We start from the raw sequence: 18,111 nt of genomic DNA, 5'->3' as shown, positions 1-18,111 counted from the left end.
CAATGTTGTTTTGAACCACTCAGTTCTTTAGGAGCTGGAAACTCTTCAGCATCATTCTCACACCATTCCGTCCATCCCACACTAGGGATCTTACCATCCGTGTCTGATCACTGATGGTTTTGTCTCCACCAGAATCAAGGCATCTCATCTCCAGTGTCTCCCACAGTCTCCCAGAACAAGGGGCCTCCCTAAACTATCACCCTGGCGATGTAAAGAGAACCACGGAAATGAGGATGTTCTTTGATCTCTCATCATGAGATCCAGGTTTTTGGGGGTAAGGGACCTGAGCCTGGCTGATGAAACATCCCCAACCACCCCACTGATAACTTATCAGAAGCTTTTGTTAGCATCTTACTCAACTCAGACCTAAGAAATTGATCAAAAAGTGCTGTGAGGCTTTCAGAGAAGTCTCATGTGATAAAGATCACAACACAGGAGGAGACACTCAGGGTTAAAAGACCAGAAGGAAGCACCAGCAGCTCAGATCTGGGCAGCCTTCCTGGAGAGATGTTCCTCCTCTTGCTCCTAGTGGCCCTTCTTCCACCGCCCCCTGGGGAGGCAGGTGAGTGACTGTCCCCACCATCGGAGGCCCAGTCCCATTCCCCACTGGCACAGACCTGCTCAGATGCCACACTCTTAAACGTGCTGGCCCTGGTCCAACCCCAGGAACTGTCTGAACTCAGGCCAACTCCCTTTTTGACCAGCTAATCTGATGCTGGATGAAAACTCAGCAGGAATGGAAGGTAGATGCTCTTCTCCTTAAGGTTCTGTGGGTATTATTCTCTACTGCCCTATCATTTGGAGAGAGAATTCTTACAAAGGCATCTGGAAGGAAGATGGAAACTAGGAAGGAGATGTAATTAATTCTCAGGTCAGGGCAACTTGGAGAAAGGGGCTGGCTTCTATACTCAAAGTAAGGCCCACTCCCTTTCTAACTCCATGCCATACAACATACCCTCAATCTTCACTCTCTTCTCTAAGGTCTGTCATTCCCTTGATGCCCAGGAAAGAAGCCGAGAATCCAGGTGATCACAGAGTAGTTGGTGGCATCCTGGTGCACTTAACATTCATGCATGGATGGTTCAATCTCAAGTTCTCTAGGGTAATATTTCAGTACAATGGGCACAATGGCTCTGGCCAGTTACATCCTCTCTGCTGAACCCCAACCAGAACTCCAACCCTCATCCAGAGGCCAGTTTGGAACTATTCATTCATGCAGCCAAGACATTTCCTGGACATCTATTATGTGTCAGGTGCTAGAGGATAGAGATCAAACACAACCCAGCATCTTCAGCTCATGTCCTGAAAATTAAAAACCTGCATCAGCTCAGTGAATTTTTAGAAACAAGAAAGGAGAGAGAACCAAGGGGTCGTCAAGGAAAGGATTTTCCAGGATGTACAGGGACTTCGCTGCTTGGTCCCAACACAAATCCTACCTGCTGACATGTGTGTGCAGGAGGATGAAGGAACAAGGACTGCTGTTCTCTTTGTCAGAAGCAGATCTAGCCTGTGGGTCACTGGGCCAGATATACTGCCCTAGGACCTCCTGCTTGGTTGCTGCTGGCAAATTACAGACCCAGTGTCTGCCACCCTTGTCCTTCCTTCCCTGCTGTAGTTTGTCCCTGCCTTCCCTCTCCAGCCTTTGGCTCCATGAGCACTGGGCAGGCTGGAATCTTTTTCTTTCAGGGAAAATCATTGGAGGCCATGAAGTCACACCTCATTCTCGTCCCTACATGGCATATTCTGTGTCCAAGACTTCAGGGAGGACATCAGTCTGTGGGGGTTTCCTTGTGAGCACAAACTTCGTTCTGACAGCAGCCCATTGTTGGGGAAGGTGAGGAGAAGCACTGGGCCTCCACCCCCTGTGGACATCTCCCAGGGAAACTGCTTCTCAGGGGCTGCAGACCTTGGCCACCTAATAATATAGAAGAGCCTTGCAGAGGACAGGTAAGCTTGGGGGAGAGAGGGACAGGTCAATGTGAGTGGCCCATGGAGAGAAGGAACCGATCAAAGGTGGGATGGAAGGAAGCCGAGGTTGTGCCCCGGAGCGCAGAGTGCAACTGTGAAAAAGCCACGGTTCTGCTTAGAGAGAGTCAACCTCTGTGCAGGACTGAACACTCTAAATGGGCTTCAGGAACTGTCACCCAGCCCAGGTGGCCAGGAAGCAGACAGCAGGGATGCTCAGCGCCAGGACCCCATCTCCTGGAATTCTTTCCCTCCAGCCCTGAGCTGTGCTCTTTCCTTCACGGCTCTTGGGCTGTAACCCCTGTGACTCCACTTCCTCCTCTGCTGTCTGTGCAGCTCAATCAAAGTCACCCTGGGAGGCCACAACATCCAAGAGAAGGAGGAGACCCAGCAGGTGATCCCGGTGAAAAATGCCATCTGCCACCCAGACTATGATAGTAAAATCTGTGCTAACGACATCATGTTACTGCAGGTAGGGCACATGCTAGTCCTTGCACACTCTAATCCCAGGGTTTTGCATCCCCCATGACCTCGTTCCTATCCCTGCTTCCAGTATGACCCTTTCAGTTGTCCCAGAACTGAGAAGAGGGCAACCCCATGATGGTCCCTGGAGTCTTCACGGAATGTCAGTAAGTCAGAATTCTTTCTTCTTCTTTCAGCTGATGTGGGCGGCCAAGCTGGGTCCTGCTGTGGGATTACTTAAGCTGCCCAGGTACAGGGAACTGGTGATGCCAGGGACAGTTTGCAGCGTGGCTGGCTGGGGCCGCCTCGGCGTCAACAGCCCCTCTGCAACAACACTGCGGGAGACAGACGTTGAAGTCCAAAGGGATGAGCAATGCAGTGGCCGCTTCAAGTATAACTCCACTATCCAGATATGTGCCGGGAGCCCAACAAAGATGAATAATTCTTTTTTGGTGAGATTCCCCAGCATTATGCAGGCAAAGTCCTGGGCACAGCCAAGCTGTGAGGATCTGGGGCAGTGGGCTGTGTCCTAGCCTTTCCACATATCCAGTCTCCGGTCCTGTCTCCCTGGGGGGTTGGAGACTGTCCCACAGCCACACATGGGTGGCTTCCTGGGGAGGAGAAGGGGGTTTGTCAAGGCCTGGCTGAAACCTCAGGACCATCAAGGCCTTGATCTCAGCTAGGGCTTCCTAGCTGAGACCACCTACCCCCTCGCTGGCAGGGAGGGCCAGACCAGAAGAAGGTCCAGCTTAGCCCTTCCTCTCTCTTCCTCTCTCTGCCCTCAGGGTGACTCTGGGGTCCCCTTGTGTGCAAAGGTGTGGCCCAGGGCATTGTCTCCTTTGGAAAAAAGGATGGAAGTCCTCCAAGTGTCTACACCAAAATTTCGAGCTTTCTGCCCTGGATAAAAAAAACAATGAGAAACCATACACAGCAGGGGCCAGACTGAGGTGCCCCCAGGATGGGTCCTTCTGTCTTCTCTGGGGCAGAGGCCAGAATGGCACTGGGCAAGGGCGGTGGGGGGGCTGACTCGGACTTAATAAAGTTTCATCTCTGGAGCAGAAATCACTGATTCTTCCTTCTTCAACTTAACACAGTGGTTAAGTACCTACTGGGTCTGGCAACCCTCTGTTCACATTTCTGGTCTGTTACGGGCTTCCCCTCCAGCATACCCGACTTTCCACATCTGGAATTAAAAAAAAAAATCAAGCTGCATTGACAGCCAGCTCCCTCCAGTCACTCGTTCCCAGTGCCCGCTCCTGCTGCCTGGCTGACTGTGAGCGTCGTCAGAAAAGGGAGACGCCTCCTCGGGGAAAATGACCGTCTTCGAGAGGACCCTCTTACCTGCACAGCACCCTCCTCCTGGTCCACACCCCCACCCCCACCCCACCCCATCCAGTGCCCATAGGGCGACAGACGAGAACCCACACCGGGAAGGAGGATCACCTGAGAAGATCTGGGGTTTTGGGGGGCACTTCTCCACCCTAACAGAAATGGGGGGAGGGTTTGGAAAGATGTAGCTCACCCCACACAGCCCTCCCTCCCCACATCAGAGCAGCCAGAGCTCGGAAGCCTGAGCGAGGTTCAGGGGGTCCTTCAGTATTCCCGGGCTCCGCTCGAGGGCCTGTCCCAGTTCTGTCTTGGAGTCTAAGGCCCAGGGGCCTGTGCAGCCTCTGGTGACCTGACAGCACATCTTCCTTCAGCCCAAGTGACCTTGAGGGTGCTCTTGATCTTGGTCTGAGCCAGCCTCTCCCCACCTCCACTGTTCCCTTGCGTGTGTGTGTGTGTGTGTGTGTGTGTGTGTGTGTCTGTATCTGCATTAGTGTGTGTGTAAATATATTTATCTTCAAAGGAAACTCATTGTAATGAAAAGTATTGGTCTCAAAGCTATCCTAATATTTCTTTTTTTCCCTTTTTTTAGGGTCACACCCATGGCATATGGAAGTTCCCAGGCTAGGGGTCAATCGGAGCTATAGCTGCCGGCCTACACCACAGTCACAGCAATGTGGGATCTGAGCCACGTCTTCAGCCTACATCACAGCTCACGGCAACGCCGGATCCTTAATCCACTGAGCAAGGCCTGGGATAAAACCAGCATCCTCATGGATACTAATTGGATTCATTTCCACTGTGCCACAATAGGAACTCCTTATCTTAATATTTCAAAATGTCTTTTAGCCTATAGCTTATTTTTTAATTTTTTTTATTTTTGTCTTTTGGTATTTCTTTGGGCCGCTCCCGCGGCATATGGAGGTTCCCAGGCTAGGGGTCGAATTGGAGCTGTAGCCACTGGCCTACGCCAGAGCCACAGAACTCAGGATCCGAGCCGCGTCTGCAACCTACACCACAGCTCACGGCAACGCAGGATCGATAACCCACTGAGCAGGGGCAGGGACCGAACCCGCAACCTCATGGTTCCTAGTCGGATTCGTTAACCACTGCGCCACGACGGGAACTCCCGGCCTATAGCTTATTGAGTAAACATTTTACTTCTATTTTTCAACAGTCTCTGAATTTTTAAAATATGAGAATGTATTCTGAAAAGTAACCTCATTTTAAAAACATGAACTTTGGAGAAGGCTAGGCTGAAGAAAAGGAGTGGTTTGCAGAATGTTTGCATTTGATGAATGAGCTTCAACTATGGGAAAGTGAGTTTGGGTTATAAAAGTAACACATATTCCTCATAGAAAGATGGCTAAATAGTATATAGAAATAAAAAAATTAAAGCTGCCAAGAATTCCACCACCCTGAGATCATTATCATTAATGCTTAAGCATGTTTCCTTCTACTCTTTTTCTATTTATTCATGAGATGCTGTTTCTTCAGCTGCACTGGGATCGGGTTGTTTAGAACTCCTCCTGCCTTCCCTTCCCTCCCTTTCCTCTGTCCTCACCCTGGTGACAGTGTTGGGATAATCTGCAAATGTGTATGCCTGCTGGGCCCAGCGACACCAGACATGTGGCTCTCTGGACACTGGACAGAGAAGACTCAGGGCAGAGTCACTGGTAGGATGATGGGCCTCTGTTTCCCCCAATACTGCACCAGACTGAGCAGCACTGCTTGAGGGGAAGCCCCTCCCCAGTCAGGGGCACCAGGATTTGGGTGGGAGAGCCCCCACCTCAGCTCCAGGGGTGCTAAATACCTCAGCACAGCAGAGCCAGGCCTCTCCATTGATGGTTTGTTTTGGTCCAGTGAAAATAAGTCCAGGACTTTTGTTCAAAATTGTGGGATAAGAGGAGATCCCGTTGTGGAGTGGAAATGAACCCGACTAGTATCCATGAGGACGCAGGTTCAATCCCTGGCCTCACTCAGTGCGTCAGGGATCCGGCTTTGCCGTGAGCTGTGGTATAGGTCTCAGATGTGGCTCAGACCCTGTGATGCTGTGGCTGTGGTATAGGCCAGAGGCTGTAGCTCTGATTTGACCCCTAGCCTGGGAACTTCCATATCCCTCCAGTGTGGCCCTAAAAAAACAAAAAACAAAACAAAACGAAAAACTGTGGGATAAGAAAAACTCTGTAAAGAGGCAATTCTAAATATTCCAAAAATATGAGGCTGGATTGGTGGCAAGACAGGCAACGGAGTTGCTGTTCGGAGTATGCTGTTGGGGGCTGCGTCCAGTCTGCCTACTCCTAAAGCAAGTCCACCTCTAAGGGCACCAAGTAGGGCCCCTCGCCTTCATCCTTACGTTCTTGTCCTCTAACCACAGATGCCAGGTCTGATCCAGCTGACCATCAACTTCTCAGGCTGTGTCTCTCATATCCCTGAACCTAGCCGATGAAATAGTTATTCATGATTCCATCAGAATTGAAAAAGGGCCAGGAGTGGAGAAATGGAGATATTCTTAATTTAGTCATGGAGGGGGCTGCTGGGGATCCAAGCCCCTCTGCTGGTGTGATTGGGAAGAACATTTTTATGCTCTTAGAACTTAATCACTAAAGGAGTGTTGCCTGTAAGTTTTAATTATACATAATGGCCCACCTCTGGGAACCCTGCCTCCCAAGTAATACGCCTTGAGCTAAAATACCTGTGTTTAGCTTGCAGGAAACTTCCTGATGGGGTCCACCTGTGAGGGACTTCAGGGAGGGAGAAATTAACACCCCCCCACCCCCACCCCCAAGGCTGGTGGGAACCAGGAAATGCTTGACTTTATGCCCTCTCCTTTTAGTATGAAAGAAGCCTGAATTCTGATGCAGGCAAGATGGTTCTTTGGGGCACCAGTCTCTCATCTTCTTGGGCTGCTGGCTTTCCCGATTCTTTGCCCCAACAATGCATCTCTCAACCTGCCTGTCCTGCAGGGAGCAGTATGAGCTTGGACTTGGTAACACTGGCTGCACCACAGCCCTCGCCTTCAGGTTCTTTTCTTCTTGCTTTGTGACAGCAGTGGGAGTGCCAGTGCGGTGACAGTGCTGTTCTCACCTAACCCACGGCAGAGAAGGGAACAACCACGTTGCACGCAGACACCCTCCTCAGGGGAGCACAGGGCTGGGAGGCACCCAGTCTCTCCTCCTTCGTTCCCCTGGGCTCCGTGTCTTCGAGGAAGCAACACCAGTAGCTCGGACCTGGGCGGACTTTCAGGGAACATGCAGCCAGTCCTGCTCTCATTGGCCTTTCTTCTGTCCCCTAGGCTGGGATGGGTAAGTGACAATCCCCATTCCTGAGGCCTGAGCCCCTCTCACCAACCCCCCTGTACTCCTGACCCCTCTGCTCCACTCCGATTTCTGCCCCCAGCTCCCATCCCAAACCCCAAGTTCCAAGCTGCAGAGACACTCAGCGGGGAGGGATGGCAGGAAGGACAGGGCTTCACCAGCGCTTTGGTGGCTCTTAGCCTGGGACCTCTGGGAAGGTGGGCTGTGTGCTTGGCAGAGGATGGGAAGCTACCGAAACAAGCTACTAAAACCCCTCCTTCCAACCCAGGAAAGGGCAGCTCAGGTGGACCCACTTCAGTGTGGGGGTTGTCAGTGGACCGAGCTCAAGCACCGGTGGCATTTCTCCATGTCCTCTACTCCTCAGTGCTGCCCAGGAGAGGAGCCCAGGGCCTGGGGTGCTGCTCAGAAGAGGCTAGATGACAGCACCCAAAGCTCTCCGGGTGCCTTGGCTCTGCCCCCAGGCCCCAAGTAGCCCACTTTCAGCGCCACTGGCCCTGCCTCCCAGGCCCTCAGCTGCCCCACTGTCTCTGGCAGTGCCCTTCCCCATGCCCGTGGTCTTGAATCCCACCAGTGCCATCCTCACCAAACCTCAGCGCAAAGCGAATCAGAGGCCATTCACTCATGCACCAAAAGATGTTACCTGAAATCCTAGGATGTGTTAGGCCCTGGGAGGGGAGGATTTTAGAAAACCCAACTCCATAAGCTCACAATGCAAACTCAGTTAATTTCACGTATTGCCTGAGAAAGCTCCCAGAAGCCCTTCCCTCAGTCATTGAGAAGTACAGGCCACAGAGTCACTCAGCCCCAGGACCATCTGTCACCTCAATTTCCCCTCAGCTGCAGCCCTGCCCTGTGTCACCTGCCCTTCACAGCTCCTGGGCTGTATCTCCTGCGACTCCATGCTCCCCACACCCGCCTCTGCTCTCTGCAGCTCAATCAACTTCACCCTGGGGGCCCACAACATCAAGAAGCTGGAGAGAACACAGCAGGGTCAAGATTATTTTCCACGTAGGAGGTCTGTGTCATTATAGGACATCGTAGACACATTATTCTAGCACCACTTATTGAGAAAAAAAGAGAATCATTTTTTCCCCCACTCTCTGCCATGAAACCTCCATCATAAATCAAGTGATCACTATGTGCCTATCAGTGTCCAAATGTGTGTGGGATCTTCTGTGTCTGGTCCACTAGTGTGTGTCTCTATGCCCCCATCAGCACCACACTATCTTCATTATAATTACTAACTTCATTTGCTAAAGCAAGACCTCCCACTTTATTCCTGTTCTTCAAGACTGTCTTGGCTATGGTTCGCCACTGGTTTTTCCATGTCTATTTAGAATCTCAAGTTCTATGAAACACCTCTTGGGTGCAATGAATCTATAGATCATTTTTTGGAGAATTGACATTTACAAATTTTTTTCTCTTCCAAACACCAGCATGAAATATCTATTTATGTTTAGGTCTTAAATGTTTCTTAATACCATGTTGTAACTTTTGTTATTAAAAAAAAAAAGATGTGCAAAAAGATGTCTTGCACATCTTTTTTTAAGACTTTTATTTAGTTATTTGGTTAATACGACTAATGTTTATTTTTTTATTTTTTGTCTTTTTGCCTTTTCTAGGGCCACTCCTGCAGCATATGGAGGTTCCCAGGCTAGGGGTCTAATTGGAACTGTTGTTGCTGGCCTGCACCACAGCTCACAGCAACGCCAGATCCTTAACACACTGAGCAAGGCCAGGGATTGAACATGCAACCTCATGGTTCCTGTTAACCACTGAGCCACTAAGGGAACCCCATCCTAACATGACTAATGTTTAAATTGATGTTATGCCCAGCAAATTGTCAAACTGTCTTGTTGGTTGTAGAAATTTATCTGCAGGTTTTAGGCATTCTCTATGGACACTATGGTATCTCAAATATTCACAGTTTTATTTCCACTTTCTCTGTCCTTATACCTCTTTCTTCTATTTCCTTCTTAACTGTACTGGTGAAAATCTTCAGTATAATGTTAAAGAGAAATGATGATTTTGTTTATCCATATGGCCTTGTGTTCTTTTACTCTCAAACAAAAAAACATTCTACATTTCATCATTAAGTATGATGATTGCTGTGGGATATTTGCAGAGACCTTTTATCAGAACAAAGGCACTCTTTTCTACTCCTTGTTTGCTAATAATTTTTTTGAAATGAATGAGGGTAAATTTTGACATATGCTTTTTTTTTGCTTTAATTGAATTATCATACAGAGTTTCTTCTTTCATCGGTATGTTGTATTATAACAATTGAGTTTTGAATGAAAAACCATCCATCCTAGGATAAACACAAATTAGAAATAATGTAATATTTTTGTTTATTGACTGATTTGGCTTACATCAATATTCAAATAATATTAGCCTGCAATGTTCTTTTCCCATATTGTCTTCATTGGGTTTAGCATCAAATTTCTCTAGTCTCATAAAGGAGTTGGGTAGCATCTGTTCTCCAGGAGAAATCATATAGTGTTCGTTTTTTTTTTTTCTTTTTAGGGCCACACCTACAGCATATGGAAGTTCCCAGGCTAGGAGTTGAATCCTAGCTGTAGCTGCAGGCCTACACTACAGCCACAGCAGTGCCAGATCCAAGCTGTGTCTGCAATCTACAATGTAGCTGTGGCAATGCTGGATCCTTTACCCACTGAGCAAGGCCAGGTATTGAACCCGCATCCTCACAGACTCTATGTCAGATTCTTAATCCACTGATCCACAACAGGAACTCCCATATGTTCTTTGAATATTTTTACAGATTTCCAGTGAAGCCATATAAGCTTATACCTATCCTTGATGGAATATTTTTGAAAACTGAATCAATTTAATGTTTATAGGAAAATTCAAACTATGTTTCATTGTTATATTTTCTAGGGATTTGTCATATCCATGTAGATTTTCAAAATATTGTCTTCCTGGTGACCTATAATATAGATATTCCAGATATAAACATATATTCTCCAGATATAAACCCTTTCCTAGTTATTGTAAATGTCTCCAACCCTGTGGTTTTACATTTAACTATCTCAGTAGTGCCTTTGGTAATTAGAATTTTTATCTTTATATATACCCAACAAATTTTTACTGTAGATAAATTTATCCATTATTATTGATGGTCAGTGTTTTTATTTTTTCATATTTTTTCCCATTATGGTCTATTGTAGGATATTGAAGATAGTTTCCTGTGGTTAGTGCTTTTTATATCTTGTATAAAATTGTTTTCCCAAAGTTAAGTGTATAAAGAAATTGTGTCTTCAAAATTTTGGATTTTTACCTTTATATTAATTTGGGGTCTAGTATTAAATGGTTGTTTCATCTTTATTCGTATATACACAAAAATTATTTTTTTGGCTGTGCCAACAGCATGCAGAATTCCTGGGCCAGGGATGAAACCCAAGCCACACTAGTGACAATGCTGGCTCCTTAACTGCTAGGTCACCAGGGAGCTCCTACACAACAAATTTTACTATAAATTATTTTCCATCATTATTAAACATTTTGAATTCATTTTTTATTTCCATTATGATCTTACTCATGATTTACAGTTGACCCTTGAATAGCATGGGGCTAGGGGCATTGACTATCCACCTAGTGGAAAGTCCATGTATAGCTTAGAGTCAGCCCTTTCGTTCTGCAACCAGCCATGGATAGTGTAGTATTGTAGTGCTTACTACTGAAAAAAAAAAAAAATCTGTGTGTAAGTGGATTGTCCACTTCAAAATGCGGTTGCCTGTCTCTCTTTCTTTCTCTCTTTATCTCTTTCTTTCTCTTCCTCTTTTGCAACACCCACAGCATACAGAAGTTCCCAGGCCAGGGATTGAATTTGTGCCACAGCAGCCATCCAAGCTGCTGCAGTGACAGCACAGGATCCTTAACCTGATGAGTCACCAGGGAACTCCTATTTCTTTAATTTTAAAAATATAAGGATAGGAGTTCCTGTTGTGGCTCAGTGAAAACAAATCTGACTGGTATACATGAGGATGCAGGTTCAGTCCCTTGCCTCACTCAGTGGGTTAAGGATCCTGCATTGCCGTGAGCTGTGGTATAGGTTGCAGATCCAGCTCTGCAGCTCGGATCTGGCGTTGCTGTGGTGTAGGCCAGTGGCTACAGCTCCGATTCGACCCCTAGCCTGGGAACCTCCATATGCTGCAGGTGTAGCCCTAAAAAAAAAAAAATATATATATATATATACACACACACACACACATATATATACATATACATATATATGGATATTCTGCTCATATTCTTGTTATGACATTCTAGTTGGAACTCAATGTGTCATATAACAAATGATGTATCATTTTAATCCTTTAAATATTTTTTTTTGTCTTTTTACCATTTCTTGGACCGCTTCCCGCGGCATATGGGGGTTCCCAGGCTAGGGGTCGAATCGGAGCTGTAGCCGCCAGCCTACGCCACAGCCACAGCAATGCAGGATCTGAGCCATGTCTGCAACCTACACCACAGCTTATGGCAACGCAGGATCCTTAACCCACTGAGCAAGGCCAGGGATCAAACCCTCAACCTCATGGTTCCTAGTCGGATTCGTTAACCACTGAGCCACGACGGGAACTCCCGCCTTTAAACATTTTTGAGACCTAACGTAAAACCTAATCTATGGCCAACATCTATAGGTGCTTGTAAAAATATGTATTCTGCATTTGTTGGGTAAGCTGTTCTATATATGTTCATTTTTTTCATCAGCTATTCATAACTTCTATACCAGTACTAATCAATTTATAAATGTGATTTAAAATCTTCCCAAATGACTTATAAAGATGTTTCTTCCTTTCACTGCTGCAGCATTCCATTCACTGCTGCTGTTGAGAATCCAGCCTTGGATCTGCCATTCATTTGAAAGTAATCTTTCTTTCTCTAGGTGCTCTTAAGGTTTCTGTCACTTATGAAATGGATTTCTCACTGTGGATTTCCTTTTATTATTTTGCTTGAGATTTGTTGGCTTTTCAAATCTCTACCATTATTTTTGCCATCAATTTTAAAAAACAAAAATCTCAGCCACTACCTTAATATATATTACCTTTTCCCCCAGTTTCTCTCGCTCATCTTCTAGAACTTTAATTCAACATATGTTCAACTTTCTAATTCTACTTTTTTCTATGTTTTTATCTTTATGCCTGTCTGTGCTTCCTGCATGACACTTCTTTCTGAGCTATTTCAGGTTAGAAATTCTCTTTTCATCTTTTTCTAATCTGTTATTAACTATTTGATTTTGGATTTTCATATTTTTTAATTTTAGAAGTTGTATTTAGCACTTTTTCAGATGTTATGTCACTTTTTTAAAGGTTCATATCTCTGGTGCTCCTTTAAATCTTGTTTTAATTTCAGCATTATTGTTTTATAATCTGTATTTCATTATACTAATAATATTATCCCAATAGCTAAAGTCTTTTCTCCATGTGTATGATGTATTTTTTTCTCAGTCATGGAGTCTTATATCTTTGTTTGCATGTTGATCTGTTTATATTTGATTATGAGCTTGTCATTATACTTGAAAAAGAATATCTGGATGTAATTCAAATTCTGGAGTTAAGTGAATTTCCTCGAGATTTGCATTTGATTCTGCCAGGTACTTTGGGAAACAGTCCATAATCACATTAGTGGAAGTTCAAGGTATGAGAGTCCATAAAAAGACCAGGTAATTACAGTCTTTCATCAACTTATTTGCAAGAATTCGCCCAATACCTCTTTGGTGTTATGCTGAGGGTGTAGACTCTGCAGTTCCCAGCTGATTGTGGGGAGGGCCTGTGGCACCTGCTTGTGTGGCGCCTGGTCTTTGACTTCTCCACCCACATCTTCTCTGCTCATCCAAACAGAAGCGTGCATTTTGTGTGTTCAGCAAACTCCCTCCGAAAAATAGTTCTGTGCATCTGGATTCCCACAAGTCCTCCCATTTTTTTTTTTTTATCAGATCACCTCTCCTGCATTGGCAGTTCATCAAAGCTTTCAAGGTTTTCAGACATTCTAAACAGGTTTCTTTTGATCCTTTTTAGTGGGACGATTGGAACGAAATCTAGTCACTGTTCATGAAAGCCCCTCTCCACGTCTCTATTAGGATCACTGGGGGCCTATAGCTTATTCCAATTTTTTCTATATGGACAGTCTGTTTTTTATGCTTTCCCCTTTGTTTAAGTGAGAGTAACATTTTAAAAACAAAATAAAGGTTTAAAAATTTAAGGAACAATAAATTGCCATTATCCAAATGCCCAGGCACTGGTACAGCGGTTACACTATTTTCTCCTCCCCCCCCCGCCCCGTTTTCTGCATATTACTTCTCAAGTGCACGAAGACCTGTCATGACGATGCAATCACAAAGCACACAGTAGAGAAAGGAACTGAGCTCCTTGCAGCTCTGAAAATAAGCGGTACCCTGTGTATGTTTAAGCACAGGGAGATGATCCTTAACTGTCACTAGAATCTCAGGTGGGTTATCACACCCATAAAAGATTGAGAATTGTATTCATTCTCAAGTCGGACATTTCCGCAAAAGTCTGACTGCACTGTCATGCTTTCTGGGCCAACACTAGTCCCACAGGTATTTCTAAGCGCGTCTACCAGCCCGGTGCTGCTCTGCAGGACTCTGCCTGCGTTTCCCTCAGTGACTAACGCAGCTCCCCTTCCTCACGGGTCACAGGCAGCACAGCAGTGATGTGCCTCCTTCTTGGCCCCCACGCCCGGGGCAGAGGTGGGGTTAGGTTGACGGGTCTCACACATCACAGATGCATAGGGTCTGTGGTGTCTGGCCACCAGGGTCTCACTGCTCTCCACAAAAGCAAGTCCCTGGGCCTTTTCTCCACGCAGGGCCGCTCCTGGGACCCAAAGGTCTTCGCCTTGAGTAGGAAGCAGGACCCTAGAAGTCATCCATCTCGTTGTGATCTCCACTGAGAGTTTGTTGGGGCTCACGAGGGAGAGTAACAGGCGGTGGCAGAGCTGTGTTCCTCCCTCGACCTTCTCTGGCCGTGCCCTCCACCCACGCAAGAGAGAGCCGCTCAGTCCACTTGACAACTTCTAGAAAGAAGTGGGAGCAGCAAGGGTCTCAGCCGAGGGCCAGGGGCCACAGGGCGGGGACGGGCAGGCTCCCACCTCGCAGGGAGAAGAGATGAGGAAGTAGCTGCCAGCTTGGATGCTTGTAGGGATATTATTGAACCTGGTGGGACAGGTTTCGGGGACACAGCGCCCCAGCCCCCGGCCCTGCTGCCGGGGCCCCCTTTTCTGCTGCACACTGACTCAGCAGCAGTGCGGGCTGTTGAACGGATGGCTTGGGTGCCTCTCTTTCCCGGATCACTGGCAGTTGGTGGGGAAGCCTCTTGGGCAGCCGTGGGTGATGAAACCTATCGCAGCAGCAGGAGAATGGGACCGCGAACTCTCCAGCCCCCCACGCCCTCCCCTTCCTTCCTCTCCCAGGGCCTCAAAGGCTGGCAGGAGGAAGCACAGGCAGCAACCGACTGGGCAGCCCTCCCGGGAACATGCAGCCACTCCTGCTCCTGGTGGCCTTGCTCCTGCCACCTGGGGCTCGGGCAGGTGAGTGACCGTCCCCACCCTCTCAGGCCCACCCCATCCCTGAGCCTCTGGAGCCAGACCGCCCACGCACTTCAGGCGTCACTGAGCAGCTCCTAGGAGTCCCCAGTTCTCAGCTTTCTCATCTATAAAGCAGGAATGATATCAGTGCCTTCCTCATGGCCTCGAGATGGGACTTCAGTTACTTAGTGCCCATACAACTCCTGGACCTGCCCGGCAGGGAGCACTTCTCCATAAACGTGCTCTCTCAGCACCTTCTGCAGCTCACGTGGCAGGGCCTAGGAGGTGAAGATGCAGCAGTAGCTGCCCCATCTGCTCAGCCCTAGACCCGTAAGGGTCATGCACTGGCCATGGCTGGACTCAGAGGGGCCGGGACAGTGGCTGAGAAAGAAAGCACATGGGGCTTCAGGGAGGGGCCCCTGCAGAGGGCTCAGGATTGCCATCCCCACAGCAGAGACAGCCTCCTCCTTATGGAGGCTGCAGCTGGCCTTGCCTTTTGGGGGTGGGGGGGGGAAGCGGAGGCTGGGATGGGGAGCTGGCGGCGCATCCTGCCGAACCAGGGAGCCCTCTCCCAGGGCTGGGGCCCTGTGGACCTGGCTCTCACCGCCAGCTTTTCCTGGCCCTGCATCATCTCTCCTGCCTCCCCAGCTTCCAGCCTTTCTGGTGGCACCCAGCTGATGCCCACATCCCCGCCAGGGCTGAGCTAAGTGCCTGATGCTTGCTTCCAGGGGAGATCATCGGAGGCCAAGAGGCCAGGCCCCATTCCCGCCCCTACATGGCGTATATGCATTTCCAAAGTGCACAGGGTCAAAAAACTTGTGGAGGGTTCCTGGTGCGAAAAGACTTTGTGATGACAGCAGCTCACTGCTTCGGAAGGTGAGAAACCAAGGAGCTTCTGGGCACCACTAGAGCAGGATCAGCATCAGCAGTAAACCAGGTTTCTGAGAGGATCCATGTGATAGCAGGGTGCTAAGCAATGAAGGGGAGAGAAAGGACCAGGTAGGCCCGGGGGGTGGGCAGGGGACAGGACAGTGTAAATGAGGAGTAAGGAGGATGTGATCAAATCAGGGGAGATGGAAGGCTCACACTGGGGCTCAAGATGTGTCTCCAAGGCCTTTCTCAATTTCTTCCCGGGGGGCGGGGGGGCAGTTAAGTCACCATGTCCCCCACCACTCTCTGCTCAAGGCAGGGTAGATGGAGGACACAACTCAGCCCCAGAGCCCTCTCATCCCTCAGAGGCCCCAGCAGCAGTCCTGCTGCCCTGGGCTGTCCCTCTGACCTGCAGACCTGGGGACCACAGATCCTGTAGCTCATACTACCTCCAGGCTCCCTCTCCTTTGCAGGCAAACAGTTGTCATCTTGGGAGCCCATAACATCAGGAGGTTTGAACGGACCCAGCAGCGTATATCTGTGCTCAGAGCCATCCCCCACCCCAGATACAATCCGTACAATCACCTGAACGATATCATGTTACTTCAGGTACCGACCCTGTGGGTCTTCAGCCCAGGCGGCTCCCTCCCAGCTTGAGGGTCAGTATCTGGGCCCAGGAGGAGAGAGCTGGGGGACTCCTAGGGTGCTGGGGGGCTGGGTGGAGGTGAGCAGAGCACAGACAGTCCCTGAGGCCTGCACACTCCCCACCAGCTGGCAAACAGAACCAGACAAAATCGATTCGTCAGGCCAGTGGCTCTGCCTCGGACCCAAGCCAGGCTGAGTCCTGGGGCCCGGTGCACTGTGGCCGGCTGGGGCCTGGTGAGCCTGAGCAGGAGAACAGACACACTCCAGGAAGTGCAGCTCACAGTGCAGAGGGATGGGGAGTGCCACCGACGCTTCGATCACTACAACGGCCGGATACAGATGTGTGTGGGGGATCCAAGGGAGAGAAAGTCCGCCTTCTTGGTAAGACCACGGGCATCTACCAACTTTCCCGAGACAGAGGGGCCTGATAGGCGGGGCAGTACACACAGACCGCATCTCCATTGCCTCAGTCTGGGTCCAGGACCAGAGTGAGTGGGACTTTTCCCCACCCATCCATTCTCTGGGGGAGCAGAGGGAGCAGCAGACCCCCGTGACATGCCTGGGCAGTGTTTTCCGGGGGAAGGTGAAGGCACCTTGAGCTGGGTGGGGCTGCACAAGCACCCATAGCCAGGGCTGGAGCCCAGTGATGGAACAATCCAGAAGCTTGACTTCTGCACCCTCTCCCACCCTCCCATCCCTCATACCCCCACCAGTAGAAGGGCACCCCAACCCTGCCTTCTCTGAGGGCCAGGCCTTAGGGCAGCAGGAGTGGGGAGGCCTGGAGAAGGGAGGCCTGGCTTAGTGTCCCTTCCTCTGTCTGCCCACAGGGGGACTCCGGAGGGCCCCTCGTGTGTGGCCGGGTGGCCCAGGGCATTGTCTCCTATGGAAACAGACAGGGGACACCCCCAGCAGTCTTCACCAGGGTTTCCAGCTTCCTGCCCTGGATAAGGAGAACAATGAGTCGCTTTCAACAGCGGGGCCAGGCTGAGATCCCCCTGTGATTGACTGTCCTTCTCTGGGGCAGAGGCCAGCTCCAGGGCACTTCCAGAGGCTTAATAAATGTCCACATCTAGAGTGGAATATCTGATCTCTCATTTGTTCATTAAACATGATTCGGTACACAACCAGTGTATGCCAGGCCACGTGTGAGCTCCTCCAGGGAAATGGGGTCACTTCCCCAGGACAAGGAAACCCCTGTCCCCACCGTCTTGGGGGTTAGAATGAGCTTCTTTCCTCCTCTGAGCCATCCCTGCTTTGTTCCCCCTCCACCCACAGGCTGGAGAGTGATGGAAAGACAGCTCCTCCCCAGAGCAAAGCACCTCACTCTCCACTCCTCCAGAGACTCTGCGCTAGGTATTAAAATGCACCCCAAAACCGGGTGCCATTGGCATGGGTAGGACAGACAGCCCAAAGGGACAGAACTGACATACCATATGAGACCCAATTCAATAGATGGTAAAGAGGCAATTTGAATCACTGGGAGACAGTGGACTTTTAACACCTGCCCTTGAAACAAATGGTCATTTGGGGAACAAAAATAAAGTTGGATCCAGGCTTCTTATCATCATCCAAAATAACACTCAAATGGGGTCAAAGATGTAAATGTAAAAAATCATGTCATACAAGTACTAGAAGAAAAAAAGAGAAGTATTTAATTTCTTAAAAACATCCAACAAAACCCTTACTGAAAGCTGTGCTGTTTACAGTGGCCCAGAAATGGGAGCAACCCACATGTCCATGTACAGCCAGAGTCTTTCTCCTGAACCCGTACGCATGAGCATCTCACTCTAGTATAGACAAATGGTCTCATGTTCTCTCTCTCTTTTTTTTTTTTGTACTCACATCAGAAGGAATTGAATCTGAGCCACAGCTGTGACCTATGCCACAGCTGCAGAAATGTCAGGTCCTTAACCCACTGCACCACATCAGGAACTCCCCACTGTTCTCATTTTCGATATGACAA

At 48.8% G+C, this 18,111-nt stretch overlaps 2 protein-coding genes across 2 annotated transcripts; both read left to right on the top strand.

The window, feature by feature from the left end:
- On the top strand, window positions 426–3,618 carry LOC100739080 (mast cell protease 3). The gene is given in 6 exon segments (XM_003482253.4): window positions 426–562; window positions 1,687–1,834; window positions 2,302–2,437; window positions 2,625–2,879; window positions 3,213–3,219; window positions 3,222–3,618. Coding segments are annotated over 6 exon segments (753 nt in total). The 5' UTR covers window positions 426–507; the 3' UTR covers window positions 3,374–3,618.
- On the top strand, window positions 5,880–17,228 carry LOC100154047 (cathepsin G). The gene is made up of 6 exons (XM_001926764.4): window positions 5,880–7,058; window positions 14,520–14,636; window positions 15,362–15,509; window positions 15,977–16,112; window positions 16,275–16,529; window positions 16,976–17,228. Exons 1-6 carry the CDS (start codon window positions 7,055–7,057, stop codon window positions 17,147–17,149), a joined length of 834 nt encoding a protein of 277 aa, XP_001926799.2. The 5' UTR covers window positions 5,880–7,054; the 3' UTR covers window positions 17,150–17,228.

This window comes from Sus scrofa, chromosome 7, assembly GCF_000003025.6.
Source record: "Sus scrofa isolate TJ Tabasco breed Duroc chromosome 7, Sscrofa11.1, whole genome shotgun sequence".
Classification (NCBI taxonomy): domain Eukaryota; kingdom Metazoa; phylum Chordata; class Mammalia; order Artiodactyla; family Suidae; genus Sus; species Sus scrofa.
The sequence above is the reverse complement of the archived record's forward strand: the minus strand, read 5'-3'. Positions and strand labels throughout refer to the sequence as shown.